The 14,762-nt window shown below is 43.6% G+C and overlaps 3 protein-coding genes across 5 annotated transcripts; 2 read left to right on the top strand and 1 right to left on the bottom strand.

Moving 5' to 3' along the window:
- Positions 1-555: 555 nt before the first annotated feature.
- cfap157 (cilia and flagella associated protein 157) lies at positions 556-12,876 on the top strand. Of its 2 annotated transcripts, XM_088375747.1 has the most exons (6): positions 556-682; positions 8,902-9,012; positions 10,851-11,119; positions 11,202-11,325; positions 11,396-11,642; positions 11,718-12,876. In XM_088375747.1, the coding sequence occupies exons 2-6, from the start codon at positions 9,008-9,010 to the stop codon at positions 11,718-11,720; spliced, it is 648 nt and encodes a 215-aa protein (XP_088231873.1). In that variant the 5' UTR covers positions 556-682; positions 8,902-9,007; the 3' UTR covers positions 11,721-12,876. The 2 variants fall into 2 exon arrangements, with proteins under 2 accessions (XP_088231873.1, XP_088231871.1); XM_088375745.1 differs by lacking the exons at positions 556-682; positions 8,902-9,012 and adding an exon at positions 9,591-9,837.
- On the bottom strand, positions 1,144-6,835 carry mmp11a (matrix metallopeptidase 11a). 2 transcript variants are annotated; one of them, XM_088375653.1, is made up of 8 exons: positions 6,553-6,835; positions 4,501-4,730; positions 3,965-4,108; positions 3,485-3,618; positions 3,126-3,376; positions 2,515-2,719; positions 2,074-2,334; positions 1,144-1,666 (listed from the first exon to the last, which is right to left on the bottom strand). In XM_088375653.1, the coding sequence occupies exons 1-8, from the start codon at positions 6,694-6,696 to the stop codon at positions 1,548-1,550; spliced, it is 1,488 nt and encodes a 495-aa protein (XP_088231779.1). In that variant the 5' UTR covers positions 6,697-6,835; the 3' UTR covers positions 1,144-1,547. The 2 variants fall into 2 exon arrangements, with proteins under 2 accessions (XP_088231779.1, XP_088231778.1); XM_088375652.1 differs by having other exon boundaries at positions 3,126-3,618.
- A 126-nt stretch (positions 12,877-13,002) lies between the features above and the next one.
- On the top strand, positions 13,003-14,739 carry gstt1a (glutathione S-transferase theta 1a). The gene is made up of 5 exons (XM_088375744.1): positions 13,003-13,169; positions 13,240-13,327; positions 13,508-13,664; positions 14,115-14,291; positions 14,519-14,739. The coding sequence occupies exons 1-5, from the start codon at positions 13,064-13,066 to the stop codon at positions 14,717-14,719; spliced, it is 729 nt and encodes a 242-aa protein (XP_088231870.1). The 5' UTR covers positions 13,003-13,063; the 3' UTR covers positions 14,720-14,739.
- The last annotated feature ends 23 nt before the right edge of the window (positions 14,740-14,762 follow it).

Here is a 14,762-nt window from a genome sequence, read left to right on the forward strand (position 1 = left end):
AATTTTGAGCTGGGTTGAAGGTTTCAATTAGGGCTTCAACCCAGGGTTAAGGTTTCAAATTAGGGTTTGAAACTCGGATTGAGAATTTTGCGTAGGGTTTCAAAGTCAGGGTTGGGGTTTTCAATTAAGGTTTCAAACTAGGGTTAGGTTAGGTTTCAAATTAGGGGTTTTAAACAGGTTAAGGTTTTAAAGTAAGATTAGGGGTTTGGACATGACTATGAATAAGGTTTCAAATTAGGGTTTCAAACAGGTTAGGGTTTTAAACTAGGTCGAGGGTTTCAAAGTAAGATTAAAATGTCAAACTAGGGATAAGGATTCAAATTAAGGTTTCAGATAAATTAGGGTTTCAAATTATTGGTCGGCTTGTATAGTAGGGTTTTACTAAAATTAATATTTCAAATTAGGCTTCCTGTTTGGAACTGTCGTGATTTAATATACCCATGTTTGTTTATCTTGTGTTGTGCAACGTATGTACATTTTTTAAATACTCACATTCGTTTGGGTTTTTATGCCTCCTACTGTTCAGTTTGGGGATTGCATCGTGTGGCAGGAAGCAGTTAAAATTGTTTGGGTAATTGCGACAGGCGTGTGAGGAGAAGGACGGAAGCGTAAGATGCATGCACATGCAAACAATTTGGATTACTTTTATTTGCTCCTGAATTGCTGTTTGCAAGGCGAAACGGTAAGAGTCCATATGTTATCTGTATCGTGTTGTACTTTGTGTCATCATGTATTTTTGTTCTAGTTTTAGTTGACACACAAGATTTGGGTTTCAAAAAGGGTTGATGTTGAAGTTGTTAAGTTCAAACTATAGTTAGGGTTCCATAGTAGGGTTTAAAACAAGGAATGAGGCTTTAAAGTAGGGTTTTGAATTAGAATGTGAGTTTCAAAGAACAATTGGGGTTTCAAAATAGGGGTTTTAATTAGGATAGGGTTCAAAGTGGTGTTTAAAATAGTGTTAAGGCTCAAAAGTAGGGTTCTGAAGTAGGATTAGTGATACAAAATAGGGTTAGGGTTTCAAGCGAGGCTTTAAAATACTTTAAAAAAAGGGATTAAGGTTTGAAGTAGAATTTCAAAGTAGGGTTTCCAAACAGTAGTATGGTTTCAAAGTAGGGTTACAAATTAAAGTTTCAAGCCAAAATATTTAGTTTCAAAGTTGAGTTTTATTTTGAAAAACTGTTGAAAAACGTCCTGAACGCGTGTTTACGATTAAGTAGCAAAATTAGTAAAAAAAAGAAAATTATATTTACAAAAAATGTTTGTGTATAAATATACAATATCATTCCGACAATGATCATAAATTGTACCTTAATTGTTAATGGGTAAATTCATAACATGTGACTCTTGCGTAACAACTGCTCGTCAGTGACCTGCACCGACAAACACGGCGATCCCCGAACATGTCACGGCGAGGCAAAGGTGTCCGACTTGACCCCGGAAACCGATGGAAGTGCGTTTGGCTTGCAGACGGCGTCAAATGCAGCCTTTGGACATCAATGTGGGAGCGCCTGGGGTCGGGCGATTGGGAGGCGGCAGCCTGATGGCGGTCACACGTTTCGACAGCCGAAGAAGTCGACGCCCACATAGCGGGGGTAACCCTCCAGCGAGTTCATCGCCACTGGGTCGAATTTCCAGTACTGCCGTCCGCGGATGAAGTGAGCGTAGCCTGTCGAACAACATTTAGTTCTTAGCGTTACACACCGCTCCAAATACGAGCATCTTTAGGGCATTAAAATTCAAACGGCAATACAAGGCATCGTCGTTTCAAAACCGATTGTAAGGCATTACACGGAAAGAATGAGCATTTTGCTTTTTCTCATTGAATTGGGAACTGTTATCGGAATCCAGTTATCAACAGTGATGTCATAGCACCGCCCAAAGTTTCTCGGCAATGGCGCTATTGACTTAACCTTGTTGTTTCCTAACGAATTGTAACCCAATCAAAGCACCAATCTCGTTTTACGCGCTAGTGTTGGCGTTTTTTAACAAAATAGAACTCATCCAAAAACAACGTGCATATGGTCCTGAACATTTGTACTGCAACATGACTCGGGCCTAACATTTAGCTTGTACCGTAAGCATCTCGGAAGGTGGCGTCCACGTCGGCGGGGATGCCCCCCCAGTCGCTCATAGCTCGCGGGTACGGCGATTCCAGGCGGTTGTGTTGCGGGCTGAAGCGCCAGTAGTTGCCCGAGCCGAACACGTAGGTGTTGAAGTCCGGGTCGTCACCCCAGCGCAGCGTCGCCCGGACGCCCGCCTCGGGCAGCCCAAGGGCCCGTACGGACTCGGGCCCACGCACCTGCATCTGGGCGTCGAACACCCAGTAGTTGTCACCTACAAGAAGAGAAAATATCCTTGAACGAAATTTCAAAACCGTTCATTGGCCCCAGAATGAGCGGGTTCACAAACCAAAAATGCGCTATATTCCGTTTTAGTTATTTGAATTATAATATTTAAACTGTATTTAATGTCTTTGAAAGGTTTCTTACATGGCATGAATTGATTAAAGCGTACCTTGAAAGAACCAAATGTTGCCTGCGTTGTCTTCGAAGGCGGCGTCTACATTGTTGCGAATCCCTCGCCAGTGCCGTGACGCTAAGGCGGGATAGCCGCTTTCAAGATGGCCGTCACGGATGCGCCACACGTATCCCGACTTGAAGAAGAAAAGCTCGCCACGGATCATGGACGCCGCGTCGAAATCCGTCTGGCATGCGTCGGGCTAAACAAAACACATCAAACTGTAAAATGCAGCCGACGTACATTTATTAGCATGTATACCTCCGCGGCTGGCAAACTGTTAGCATGGCTAACCTTCAATGTTTATGAGTAAAGCTGAAGTAATACATTTGGCTAACTATTTGTTTAATAATATGCTCGCCAGTGTGGCCAATGTTCTATTTATACCTGCACAATGAATATTCATTAGCCTGTTAACTAGCCAACGTGATATATTCAATAGCATGTCTATCAGGCTAACATATTTACTAGCGCGCATACCTGCCTTGCTACTTCTTTACGTATTAGCATGTTTAGTTGCCAGCATGTCATTCCAGCTTTAGGGGTCCTGCAATAGCGTGTATCTTAGCATATTGCTAACGCAGCAAGGTAAAGGTAAATCGACTCACTAGCGGGAGGATCTCGTTTGTCTCGGGATGGGACTGTGCCGGAGGCGGCAGCGGTGTAGTGGGCAGCGGTGTGGGGCGCGTCTGGAGTCGCGTTCCATACAGGTACTGGATGCCGCGCCGATCGTCAAGGCTCAGCCTGAGCGGGTACGAGAAAGAGTAGTAGGCGGACATGATGGCTCCGGGCTCCTTCGAGTGAAGCAGGCCCAGGACGTGGCCGAACTCGTGAGCCGCCACCTGGAGAAGGTCCGTACCTAAGAAAAGACGTATGACTGTTAGTGTCATTGTATGGTGTTTGTTAGCATGATGATCATTAGCATGATGATCATTAGCATGGCGAATGTTGCTGCTGTTTGTTTGACCCATGTGGTTTCCGAGCGTCCAGGCCTCGTCGTAGTCAAAGTGGACATCTCCTTGTCGACGTGTTGTGGGGAAGAAGGCGTGAGCCAGGATCCCACCCGGGCCATCGAATGGGAGGTTGTCACCATGCCAGTATCTGTGGGTTAGCAAAACAACAAAAAAGTTTAAGGTTTTGTCTGTATTTAAAGCATGTCATAATTATACAGGAATTAGTTTTATATTATGAGAAAAAAAATTATGAGAAAAACTGAACTAGCAGCAGTTATTTTGTTTGGGGAAACTGTTTGAATTCTATCACAAAATCTATTTTTTGGGTTAAAATAAGAAAAAAAAAGAGAATTATATCTTATACCAAAAATATTCAATATTCAGAGTAAAATAATAATCATGATTGAATGAGAATTAAGTTGTAATTAAGGTAAATATTTTAAAACATCGCTTCTCCACATTGGTTTGCTGGGAAATCACAATTGCTCAGATACCTGGTGAAGTCGATGCGGATGTCGGCTTTGCCGACGAGGATCTCGGTGAAAGTGAGCGGCGTCACGTCGCTCCAAATCTTCAGAGCTTCACGAAACACGCGTCGCACTTTCTCCTCGTCCATCTGCCACGGGAAGCGCACGATCCTGAAAAAACAGCGACCATCATATTTTTCATACGACTAGCCACAATTTACTCGCATTTATTATGAGTCCTAATAATACTTAGCATTATTACATTATTCACATTGGCATAAAATAATTTGATGGGACTTTGCATAAATTAAAGTAGTTTTATGATGGAAAAATGAGTTCATTGAAACGCACTGTTGAACTTGGATTCTAGTTTCCTGATTGCTAACTCGTAGTCTCACTCGCCTTCAAACTTGCCATCCAACGGTAACTCGCTAACTTGATGGCTAACGTTCTAGCTCGCCGTCTTAACTTGATGCCAAACTCAAAACTAAAATCTCCAACCCAAGCTGCTCGATTAGACACGAAGAGCATGTGCTTGTGTTTAGCATGTTAGTGTATCAAACCTGTAGGTGAGGTTGTTCTTGTCCAGGCGTCCCCCGTAGAGGACAAAGCGTCTGCGCCGGTACCCTGGTGGTAGGAGACGTCTCCGCTGACCACCAGGAAAGTCGGGAACTCCGCAACGGGGACGCTTCCCTGGCTTCCGAGTGCCGTTTGACACCACGACATCCTTGAGGAGATTGTGGACCTGAGGGAGCTTGACTCGCTTCTTCAGCTCAGGAAGTTTGGTAGATACCTGCGACCATGAGTTGGAGCCAGTTAGTGCTAAGAAGGCGGGTTAAGTGTTAGAAGGAGAAATTATGGACTGATTCTGGCGGGTTTACAAGATAAACTCAAAGATCACACTAAAAGTATTTGATGCTGAAACAAAAATGCAGAACATCATCACAGATCCGTTTGGGCTGACTCAGCTGCTGTTTGTCTGTGTTTGACAATGGCGCAGCGCCAGGTAACCATTAACCTGACACTTTCTGCCGAGCAAGCAAACACGGAAAAGAGCGGCTGTCTTTTTTTAATCGTGTTACAGCATGCGAGTTGCAAAACATCCAGTCTGCGGAGAGAGATGCGGCGGCAAGCAAGTCCGCACACGAATGCATTGCAAGTCTTGAGGGGCACGTGAAATAAGGTCACATGCTTGGATCTTGGATGATGCTGCGGCTGGAAAGTCAAAATTTAAGATTGAAATAATTGATTCTGAGATAGCTACCTTTTACACACCGAGCTCGGGCTAGCGAGATCAATGGCCACATTCTCCATATGCCTTATTAGTTTCTGAATCAGAGTCTTTACATTTTTGAAAACTCAAGAAATCATCCAAATATTACGTGAAAACCCCCAAAATATAAGACAAAAACTGCACAATTATCACAAATGATTATACAAATACATATTAAAAGTAACACGGGAAATCAGACAAAAAATATAATAGAAAGTATTTAACGCACAAAAAGTAAGAATAACTTTGTAAAAAAAAAAAAATTTTAAAAAATGACACAAACGTGTCCGTTGGCAAGCAACGATAATTTGACAGCCAGGGAAAGCCGGCGTGTGTTGTAACCGGAGGCGGCGTGTAACGTTGCTGCGCAAGGCGTGCACGGGCCTGTCAACACGCGGCAGACATAACAGGATGGTCCTGGCAAGGACATCGCGCGTGCCCCAATAACACTCCGGGAAAACAACTGGTTGTAACACTTATTTTTTTCTGTCATTTAACACAAAAAAAAGATAGGTTATGATTTAAATGTCACGAAACTTATGAGCAATTGTTAGCCTGATCGCATAACCATTTCCAACTTACTGTCACCAAGGATGTGCGGTCAGGGGAGGCAGGGCAGGCTCTGCCTCACCTGTCATCATGCCAAGTAAAAATAAAATGAATATTATTTGTCAATTGATCTCTAGATAGAGCTAATTCTGAACATTTGTATAGTCAAATTGCTGAAATTGGATATTTCCTGTTCAAATACAAAGGTCAAACGCTTTATTTACTTTTTTGCTACATACAACGACAGTAAAAGGGCACAGGTTGAGGCAGATAGTACTCTGCCGCACTGAAGGGGGCGTACGTGAGTCAACAGGTGTTAAATGCTGCTCCGTTTGTTGCTGGAGGTAGACGAGACAATGGATGTCACAAATAAAACACAGATGTCTGTTATTTGCGCTAGGTAGCTAAAAGTGAAGTGAAGGAGGCATTTTTGGAAGTGATGATAGACAAGACCCTGCTGTAGCTTCGTATGTTTTGGGCGTGTCGCTCCAACTTATGACAGAAAGAAATTAAATTAAAGAAAAGGAGCCTAAACTAAAGGAAAATAAGGATTGTTACAACAAAATAACAGATTTTTGTGGGGAAGGATAGGCGCATGGACTTTATCTACAAATAAAGGTAAGGCCACAAACTGTATGCGTGTGCGTGTTTGTGCGCGCACGCGCACCCGATTGAATAAGCGATCCTTTTGGGTTTATTAACTTGTAAATCTGATTCTTAAGGAGTCAGTGCCTCACCAACCATGAACCTCACCGCACGTCACTGAAGTCATGTCAGGTCCAAAACAACTCACCGGTGTCGCTTTGTGGTGGTGGCCAGTGACGACGGGCTGGCGCACGGCGGCAGCGCGCGCGTACTCGGGCCCGAGCACGGCGAGCGTAAGGATGAGGAGCCAGCGGCAGAGGAGGGCGCCGGACGCGTGCGCGCTCGTCCGCATATCGGCTGGCTGCTGCTCGTCGTGACGCGCGCTTGGCCGCCGCTTCAAGTCGTCGGCTGCAAACTTACTTCGCTTTAAATACCGCCTCGATGCTTCTTTGTTCTCCACGGGCCACCGTATACACACAAACTCACAGGCTGCGCGTTTGTTGGTCGACACCACGTGACTGTTAACCCCCTGCGTGCCTCATACTTTCACTTTGAAGTCCAACGCAACTTTAGCAATATTTGACTTGGGGCCCATCATGGAGAACCCCTCAAAAGAACCCCTCAAAAGAACACTCAAATTGGAGAAAATTTTAACTACAAATGACTATTGTGTGACAAACTTTGGTTTCATAATGTCATGTAGGCAACACCTAACTTTATTAAGATAATTGTGCAAGGGAAAATCCAAATTGCCCTTAAAGACGACACCAAAATTTGAGTGCAAACTCACACAAAATATTGCACAATAAGATGTGTGCAATGTCTTCAAAACAACGCAGACTTCTTGATGTGGGTTAGTGCCATGATCCTGTTTCCATCAGGGGAACTTTTATTTTTGCAGCTGGGACTTAAAAGCCCTTCTAAAGAGGGTCCGAGGAGTAAGGGGGGGGTTCAAGGGAAACCACCTCAAGCAGGAAAAAGGGGGGAGACAAAAAATCCCTTCTGTGAATCACATTGAGATCATTAGTGAGATTGCAAGTGCTCATAATTGCATGTGGACGCTCAGCTTTCATGAGCAAACATGAGAAGGAGCCGCCAATAAAAACTGGCGAGAACCGTCGACCCAGGAAAGAAAATAAATATTTGAATCCTCATAACAATAGAGTAAGTCTTCATTATGTGATGACAAGGAGTAATAAAGCGTATCGGAAATTGCAACGCAATTTTAATCAGAAAACTAGTAACAACTTTATTGCAATGATAAAAAATCAATTAAAAAAAACTATCCTCAAAGCTAGTTTGAATTAGCAACATGAAATTTGGGAAGCCTATCATGAATAGTCCCATTAAAAGTCTGAAGACTTGATGTTCACCGCAGGACATTTGCGTTCCATACTCAAAAGTCCAACGAAGAAGCGTGTAGCTCAGTCTTAATGACGTGAAAACGCACATACATTGCACACATGTCTCCAACTACTTTTCTTTATGAGGCAGTGAAATCAAGGCTTCCAGCACACGACAGACCGATCTCCATTAAGAGAGAAGCCAGCTTAGGCGTCAGGCTGCAAATATCTGGAATGACGCGACTTGGAACGAGAAACAAAGCAGGAGCTGAAAGGACGCAACACAGATCCCCTTTCATTAGCAGTGTAGGACTTAAGAAGCCATAATGGAGAAGACAGAGAAAGTCGGCCATTTTGGTTTGAGGGTTAATTAATTAAACAATCTTTAACATGACATGCACCGCTTCAACTCTGTACATGTTTATCAATCATGTAGGCGTCTGTTCAAAGCTCAACGTCAGCATGATAACATGCACTCATTTCTTTATTCAGTACAGTTATAAAAGTCATGGAGTGATGCCTTCGAGCAATCTTCTGACCTACTTTGTCGTGAAATTCTACTAAAATAATATATATAGATAACGTGATGTGGTTGTTTTTATGGCCACACTTCTATACCGCATTTATTGCCACGGCTAATGTACAAAGCATTGAAATTATGCCGAGGTCAAATTCCACAAGGATGGCTGTTGACATTCAATGCAGAATTCTTTCTTTGTTCAGATTTTTGGCAGGTAAAGCTGTTCACCTAGTAAAATAAATGCTCTGCATATGTTGTTGATGTTTCAATTGCTGGTAAAGGAGTAACTTATCTTATATCAGAGCCCCGCACAAATACCACCGAAGCGACCCGCATCCGCTAAAAGACGACATTGACCATAATCTCAATGACGATAACATCAATGACACACAATTGGCAAAAAGGTTGCCTGCGAGGTGTGCTGGGGGGGGGCAGCGTCCACAAGAGGGATGCCTCCCGCAAGTAGGATGACTTTCCATGAAGTTTCTGGGGTTTGTGGGTGGTCATGAGGCGCAAGGTCAAAGGTCACAAGTGAACTAGCCGTCGTGTCCGCTGATGATGCATTGTGAGACAACGGCAGCGGCAGAATCAAGCTTCCTATCTTGAAGAAGCATCAGCAAAGTTTTTGGAGTTGATGTCAGCATAGGTTTTTTTTGCAAACAAAGAGCATGTGTGTGTGTGTGTGTCTTAATAGGAAGCAGACGCCAGGATTTGTGTGTGCGTGCATGCCGAAGGTATTAAACGACATCCTCGGCTTCTGATGGGACTCCGATTGACCGCTTGCCGCTGTTTGCAAGCTAATGAGGTGAGGCGTTGAATTCAAAGCAACTTCTTTGTGGTCACGGTGCGATTACTGAAGATTTGTTAGCTCGTTTTTCTGCAGATTATTTAGAAAATCTGAGCTATGTTAAAAGAGAGTCTTAGTATTAGCAACAAACAATCCATGGCGGTCTTTTTTCTTCTTTTTGCTGAACAATAAATTATCGACTGATTATGATATCTATTGGACCAGTTTTCTCTTTCTATATTTGGCTTTTTTTTTTCTAAAGTTAATCCATTGCATTTTCACCAATAAAGTTTTGACACCATTTTTTTTTTACGTTCTATTTGTCAAGTTACTAATTAAATCAGTCACGCTCAACTTTCCGCCATTTTCTCGTCACCTTCCCGCCGCGTTCAGATACTTCGTCTGTCAACAGAACTCACGAAGCCATCAACAAGAGCGAGGGCGCTCTCTAGTGGCTGTTAGCAGCAGCGCAAACAAAACACGTCGACAAAGCAGAAGTTCTCTGACTGTGACATCACATCTCTTGTTCAAAGCAAGTAGGTCACGTTCTAATCTGACGTGCGGGGGAAAACCGGTATTTGAATTCGATTTAAACACCCGTTCAGGCGAGCGCCCGGGTAAAAGTTGAGTTTTCTGTAATGTGCCTGAAGGCATCACCTCCCAGCTTCTTGCCCCTTGCCTGTCACAACTCAAGTGTTCATTTTATAAAAGATTCAAATGAAAGAAGCAAAATAAATAAACATTAAATAAACCTTTAACCATGGCGGATGAAATCACCGAGATTTTGGACACGGACAAGTTGTTTCTAAAACAAATACGATATTTGGAGGAGCAGCTGGAGAAGTAAGATAATTGTTAGACAACAATGCTAGCTTGCGAGGTAGCTTGATAGCCTTTATGTGCGGGTTTTACCAATAATTTACCATAAATAAAAAGGAGCAATGGTTATAAAATCAGAATAGTGGCTTAATTTTTTTATTTTTTTATGTGTAGGTTACAAATCCAGAAAACAGTCGGAGGTCAGCAACCAACAATTATTTTAAGAAATTAATCTGTTGATTTTTCAAAATTGATCAAACTGGATTTAGGGAAAAATTGACGGTGCAAAACGTGCACAAACATAAAATGGTTAAGATTCGGTTCTTGGTTTGGGCTGTAACGTGCTGGAAAATGGATCATTTCCAAATGAAATTAGATGTTTGCAAATGTCTGATTTTGATTTTACACAAAAAGTAGCCTTTTGTCAAATGGCGTTTTTATCCATTCTTACATCCTAGTGATGCTGTGAAATGCCATTCGTCGCGGCCCAAGTACTTTTCCAGTTGAAAGTCCGAACAAACCAAGAATGCACGGAATACAGTGCCCGGATTTTGATAGCTCAAAAACCAAGTGCCTCGGTTGGTAACTTCTGAATGCTCGGCTAGGAAAATATTCCAAGTTGCATTTTGTGCTGCTGTCACAGTCGGATGTGAAGTCACCACAACCGTTCCAATTTCCATAAAGACTTGCATTCTTAGGAAGAACCTATGTTCAGAGGAAGACCGTTCTTGGCGAGTTCATGTCTTTCGCGTTCTTCATAATGTGAAACGGTCAGCCTGTTAGCTTTTATGGAGGACTACAGAAATCTGGGTGTATTTACTGAGTTTGGAATGAAGACGATTTGGACAAGTTCTACAAGATCTCTAGAGGATTAATCAACTTAATTTGATGTTGAGATTAGTTGTTGGTGTTTAGTTGATTAGTTGTCGCACCTCAAGTCGGGTACAGAGCATTGATCGAATTAGCATTAGAACGGGTTAGCATCTTAAAAGCCTTTGTGTACGTGTCGGCTCATCCAGGTTTGTATTTTCTCACAGTTGCCAGACCAAATGCGAAGAGTTGGAGAACCAAGTCCAGGACCTGCTGTACGAGCAGCGGGTGTTGCGCAAGGACAAGGCGGACGTGACACGCTACCTGAAGCGCTCGCTGGATGCCAAAGACAAGAGAGTGGAGATGCTGATGGAGCAGGTGGAGAGCCAGCAGGAGGCGGCGGAGCGTCAAAAAGAATGTATGGAGCAGCTGGAGGCCACGGTACAGCAGCTGGAGGCGCGGATCCAGGAGCTCAACAGTGAAATCTGCACGCAAGGTCAGAGCGCAGTAACATACAATGGAAACTAGCTAGCTATCTTGTACAAAAGACAAATGTTGTTTCTTCTCGCCCTTCTCAGTGGAGAAGCTGGAGGCTCAGGCCGGGCAGCTGGTGGCTCTGGAGGAGAAGCTGTTGAAGCAGAAGCAGGACCAGGAGGCCTCCGTCCGCCACCTCAAGGAGGAAGCCGAGCGAGACAAGACCAAGTAACGTCTCCTTCCTCCTCTTCTCCCCCTCCCTCAGCAGGGCGGAGTATGAATCTTGTTGTTCTGGCAGCATGATCGCCGAGACCATGAGGAACATGGAGGTGGTGTTTGAGGACAAGATGAGCAAGGTGCTGCAGCAGGAGCGCGAGGAGAACAGCGAGAAGATGCTTCAGCTGAAAAAGATGCTGGGAGAAAACATGACCCTGTGGGAGGAGAAGGACGTAATGCAGAAGAGAGAGCTGGAACTCTACTGCGAGGTCAGCCGACTCCAAGAGGAACTCGTCAAGAAGCCCAGACGCAAGCTCATCCGCAGGAAGGTCAGGAGATACGCGTACACCTATGCACATGGGCGACTCGGTATTAAGACTTCTTCTCCATGTTCTTCTTCACAGTGAGCAATCATCTCAAATGATCTTCTACTGAACTTTCAAAAAGAACTGTTAACCTGCTGAAGCAACAACAAAGTCGATAGGACCAAGAGGCGTAACGACACGTCATGTTCACCGTGGCCTCCAGCAAGACAACGTTGTGAAAGAGCGTCATCTCACTGCCTTCAAACTACAAAAGTGTCATGAAACGACTTCAAAAACTGTCATGGAAACTCCATAAGTTCTCATAAAAACACCAGAAACTGTCAAGCTACTCAATTAGCTAGCTGAAAGCAACACAAAATGAAATACTACACAACACTAACACACGTGATGGCGTGACATGGTGTATTAGATTACAGTGAGACAAACACAATGATTCCGGAATGTTCCGTAAATATTGAGGCAATTTGGGAATTGGAATGATAAGCCCACCCATCAGCTCCTTGCAAGCAAACAGAAAACCTTGCAAGATGCGAGTAGACACATACAATACGACGTGGCTCTCTAGCTCCCAGTGCATAGCACGAGATGACACCTAACTACACGTATGACAATACACAACAAAATTAAAAACTACACAACAGATGATACCAAAAAAATGTGACATTACATTTTACTAGATAACATTACACTCAATTACAATGAAAGAGGAGCTGCGGCTGAAGTTGGCTGTAAACACACCCACAGCGACGCAGTCTGCCCACTGATACGCTGGCCTGCGCTCATCTATATAATTACCAAAACCGGCCTAACATCCAACAAGCCAGCGCTGGATCTACGTGACAAAAATCAGTGACACAACATGACAAATTGTTTTACAGGTCACGAGCTGACAGGAGAGTATGATTAACTAAGCAGAGCACCAATCAGTAGCTTACTTAAGGCTCCGCCCCTTGAAATTTAATGCTGTGACTTGTTCATGTTTGACTCCCGGGAGAATCACAAGTATTTCCTCCACAATAACAGCCTGTCTTAACTTCTTTTCCTCATTTTCATTCTTCTATGTGTGTGTGTGGACTGAGTGCAATGTGATCAATATCTCCAGGGTGTTTTTCAAAACAGTTGTTAACTGAAAACACATGTCAGTGTTTTGCCTGCCTCAGGGTAAGACTTTCAGAATTCAAAAGTTGACACAAAGTCAATCTAAGTTCGGCTATTAAAATGTCTCGTGTATAGTTTTTATGATCGTTTCATCCAGAAATTTCACCCAAGGTTTTGTTTGCACTGGGAAAAATTTTTTTTCAGTACGACGTGGACTTGATTGACCTTTCCCCTGTATGCGCCTCCAAGGGGTCAGTTAAAGGGGGCGTGTTTACCAAGAGCTACAAAACCTGGTTGCGCCAGCTGCTCCGGTGCTGTCAGTCAAGATGGAATTGTATCTCGACCTTCGCTCGCAGCCCTGCCGCTCTTTGTTCATATTCGCTCGACTCAACTCTATTCCCTTTGAATTCAAGCTGGTAGACCTTGCCAAAGGTACGCGCACGCGCATGCACACCTATCTTGACATGAAGTTTACAGAACGATTTGCGTGTGTGTCTGCAAGGGGAGCAGTATGGCGAAGAGTTTGGAAAGATCAGCCCGATCAGGAAAGTTCCGGTCATGAAGGACGGCGACTTTGTCCTGACGGAGAGGTAAATAAAAACCTTGGGAACAACGACACGGTTTCTCCGTTTGAAGGTACTTGGATAAAAAGGGAAGATGAAGATTTGAATTTTCATCGGCATGGGCTATTTTCTGGTCTCTTGGATCAGAACAGCTCCCTCATCAGGATGTAGTGTTTAGAGTGGCTAAACTTGCTTTTTTTTTCTCAGCGTGGCCATCCTTCAGTACCTGGCTGAAAAGCACGCGTGCAGCCTTCCTGACCACTGGTACCCGGCCGACCTGCAGAAGCGGGCACGAGTAAACGAATATTTGTCCTGGCAGCAGATGAATCTGCGAGCTCACGGGTCAAAGGTTTTCCTGCTCAAGGTAGGGCATCCCTACTCACCTCAGCGTGCCTCTCACCACTAAATTGTACATAATATATATGAGCTGATTTTTGCCACTTTATGTCAGTAACGATGTACATGAAAAACAAACAAAAATGAAAATTATGAATATAGCTGCAATATGATCCTTTATACAAACATACAGTAAAGACAGCATTAAAAAGAAGGTAAAATTTGTTTTTCGTTGTGAGAATCAGCGATTCCAATCTGTAGTCTGCGCCCCTTGGCCACCAGGGGCAGTACAGACACGTTGACATACTACATGGAGGTGGTCCTCAAGCAGCTCAGACCTTTTTGATAGTAAAATCATATCTCTAGGAAAAACAAAATTTTGGGGCAGCCATTTTGGATTTGGGGGCTGCAATCTTAGAATTTTGTATTGTTAAAAGAGAGGGATTGAGTAGGACTTGGAAAAATGTGTGTTTGTCAGAACATGTACCCACTGGTGATGGGCCAGGAGGTCCCAGAAGACAAGATGTCATCTGCCGTAGAGGAGCTGAGCCAGGCTGTGGATGTGCTGGAAAAATATTTCCTTGGTGAAAAGCTGTTCTTGTGTGGCACCTCCATCTCCCTGGCTGACTTGGTGGCGATAGCTGAGATCATGCAGGTGACGGAACCTCAATACAAAACAATTAGCTAACAAACTAGCAAACTAAACAACAAACAAATTAAATAGCCGCTAACTGACACACTAGGCGACTAACCAACTTTCTATCTCCGTAAATTGAGTAATACACTAGCTACCTATTTTACAATGGCAAAATAGCTTTGTTTCTTCCTTTTTTTTTTTTAAATCTGTGATTTGAAATCTGATTTGTGTGTTGTTGTATTTAGCCTGTGAGCAGTGGCGTGGACGTGTTCTCAGGGCGTCCGAAGCTGTTTGCCTGGCACGAGCGCGTAAAGAAAGAAGTTGGCCATGCGCTTTTTGACGAGGCCAACGCTGCCATCATGCTGAGCGGCGGCGTGGGGCAGTCGCTGCGTGAACAAGGATTACCCCAAATGTTCAAGGACAAATTCAAGAAAGTTTTCTTGTAAAATAAAAAGATTAGAACACGTTTATTGAAAGCTCATTATAAAC

Source organism: Syngnathus floridae, chromosome 5 (genome assembly GCF_059516105.1).
Source record: "Syngnathus floridae isolate MCC-2025c chromosome 5, RoL_Sflo_1.0, whole genome shotgun sequence".
Classification (NCBI taxonomy): Eukaryota; Metazoa; Chordata; class Actinopteri; order Syngnathiformes; family Syngnathidae; genus Syngnathus; species Syngnathus floridae.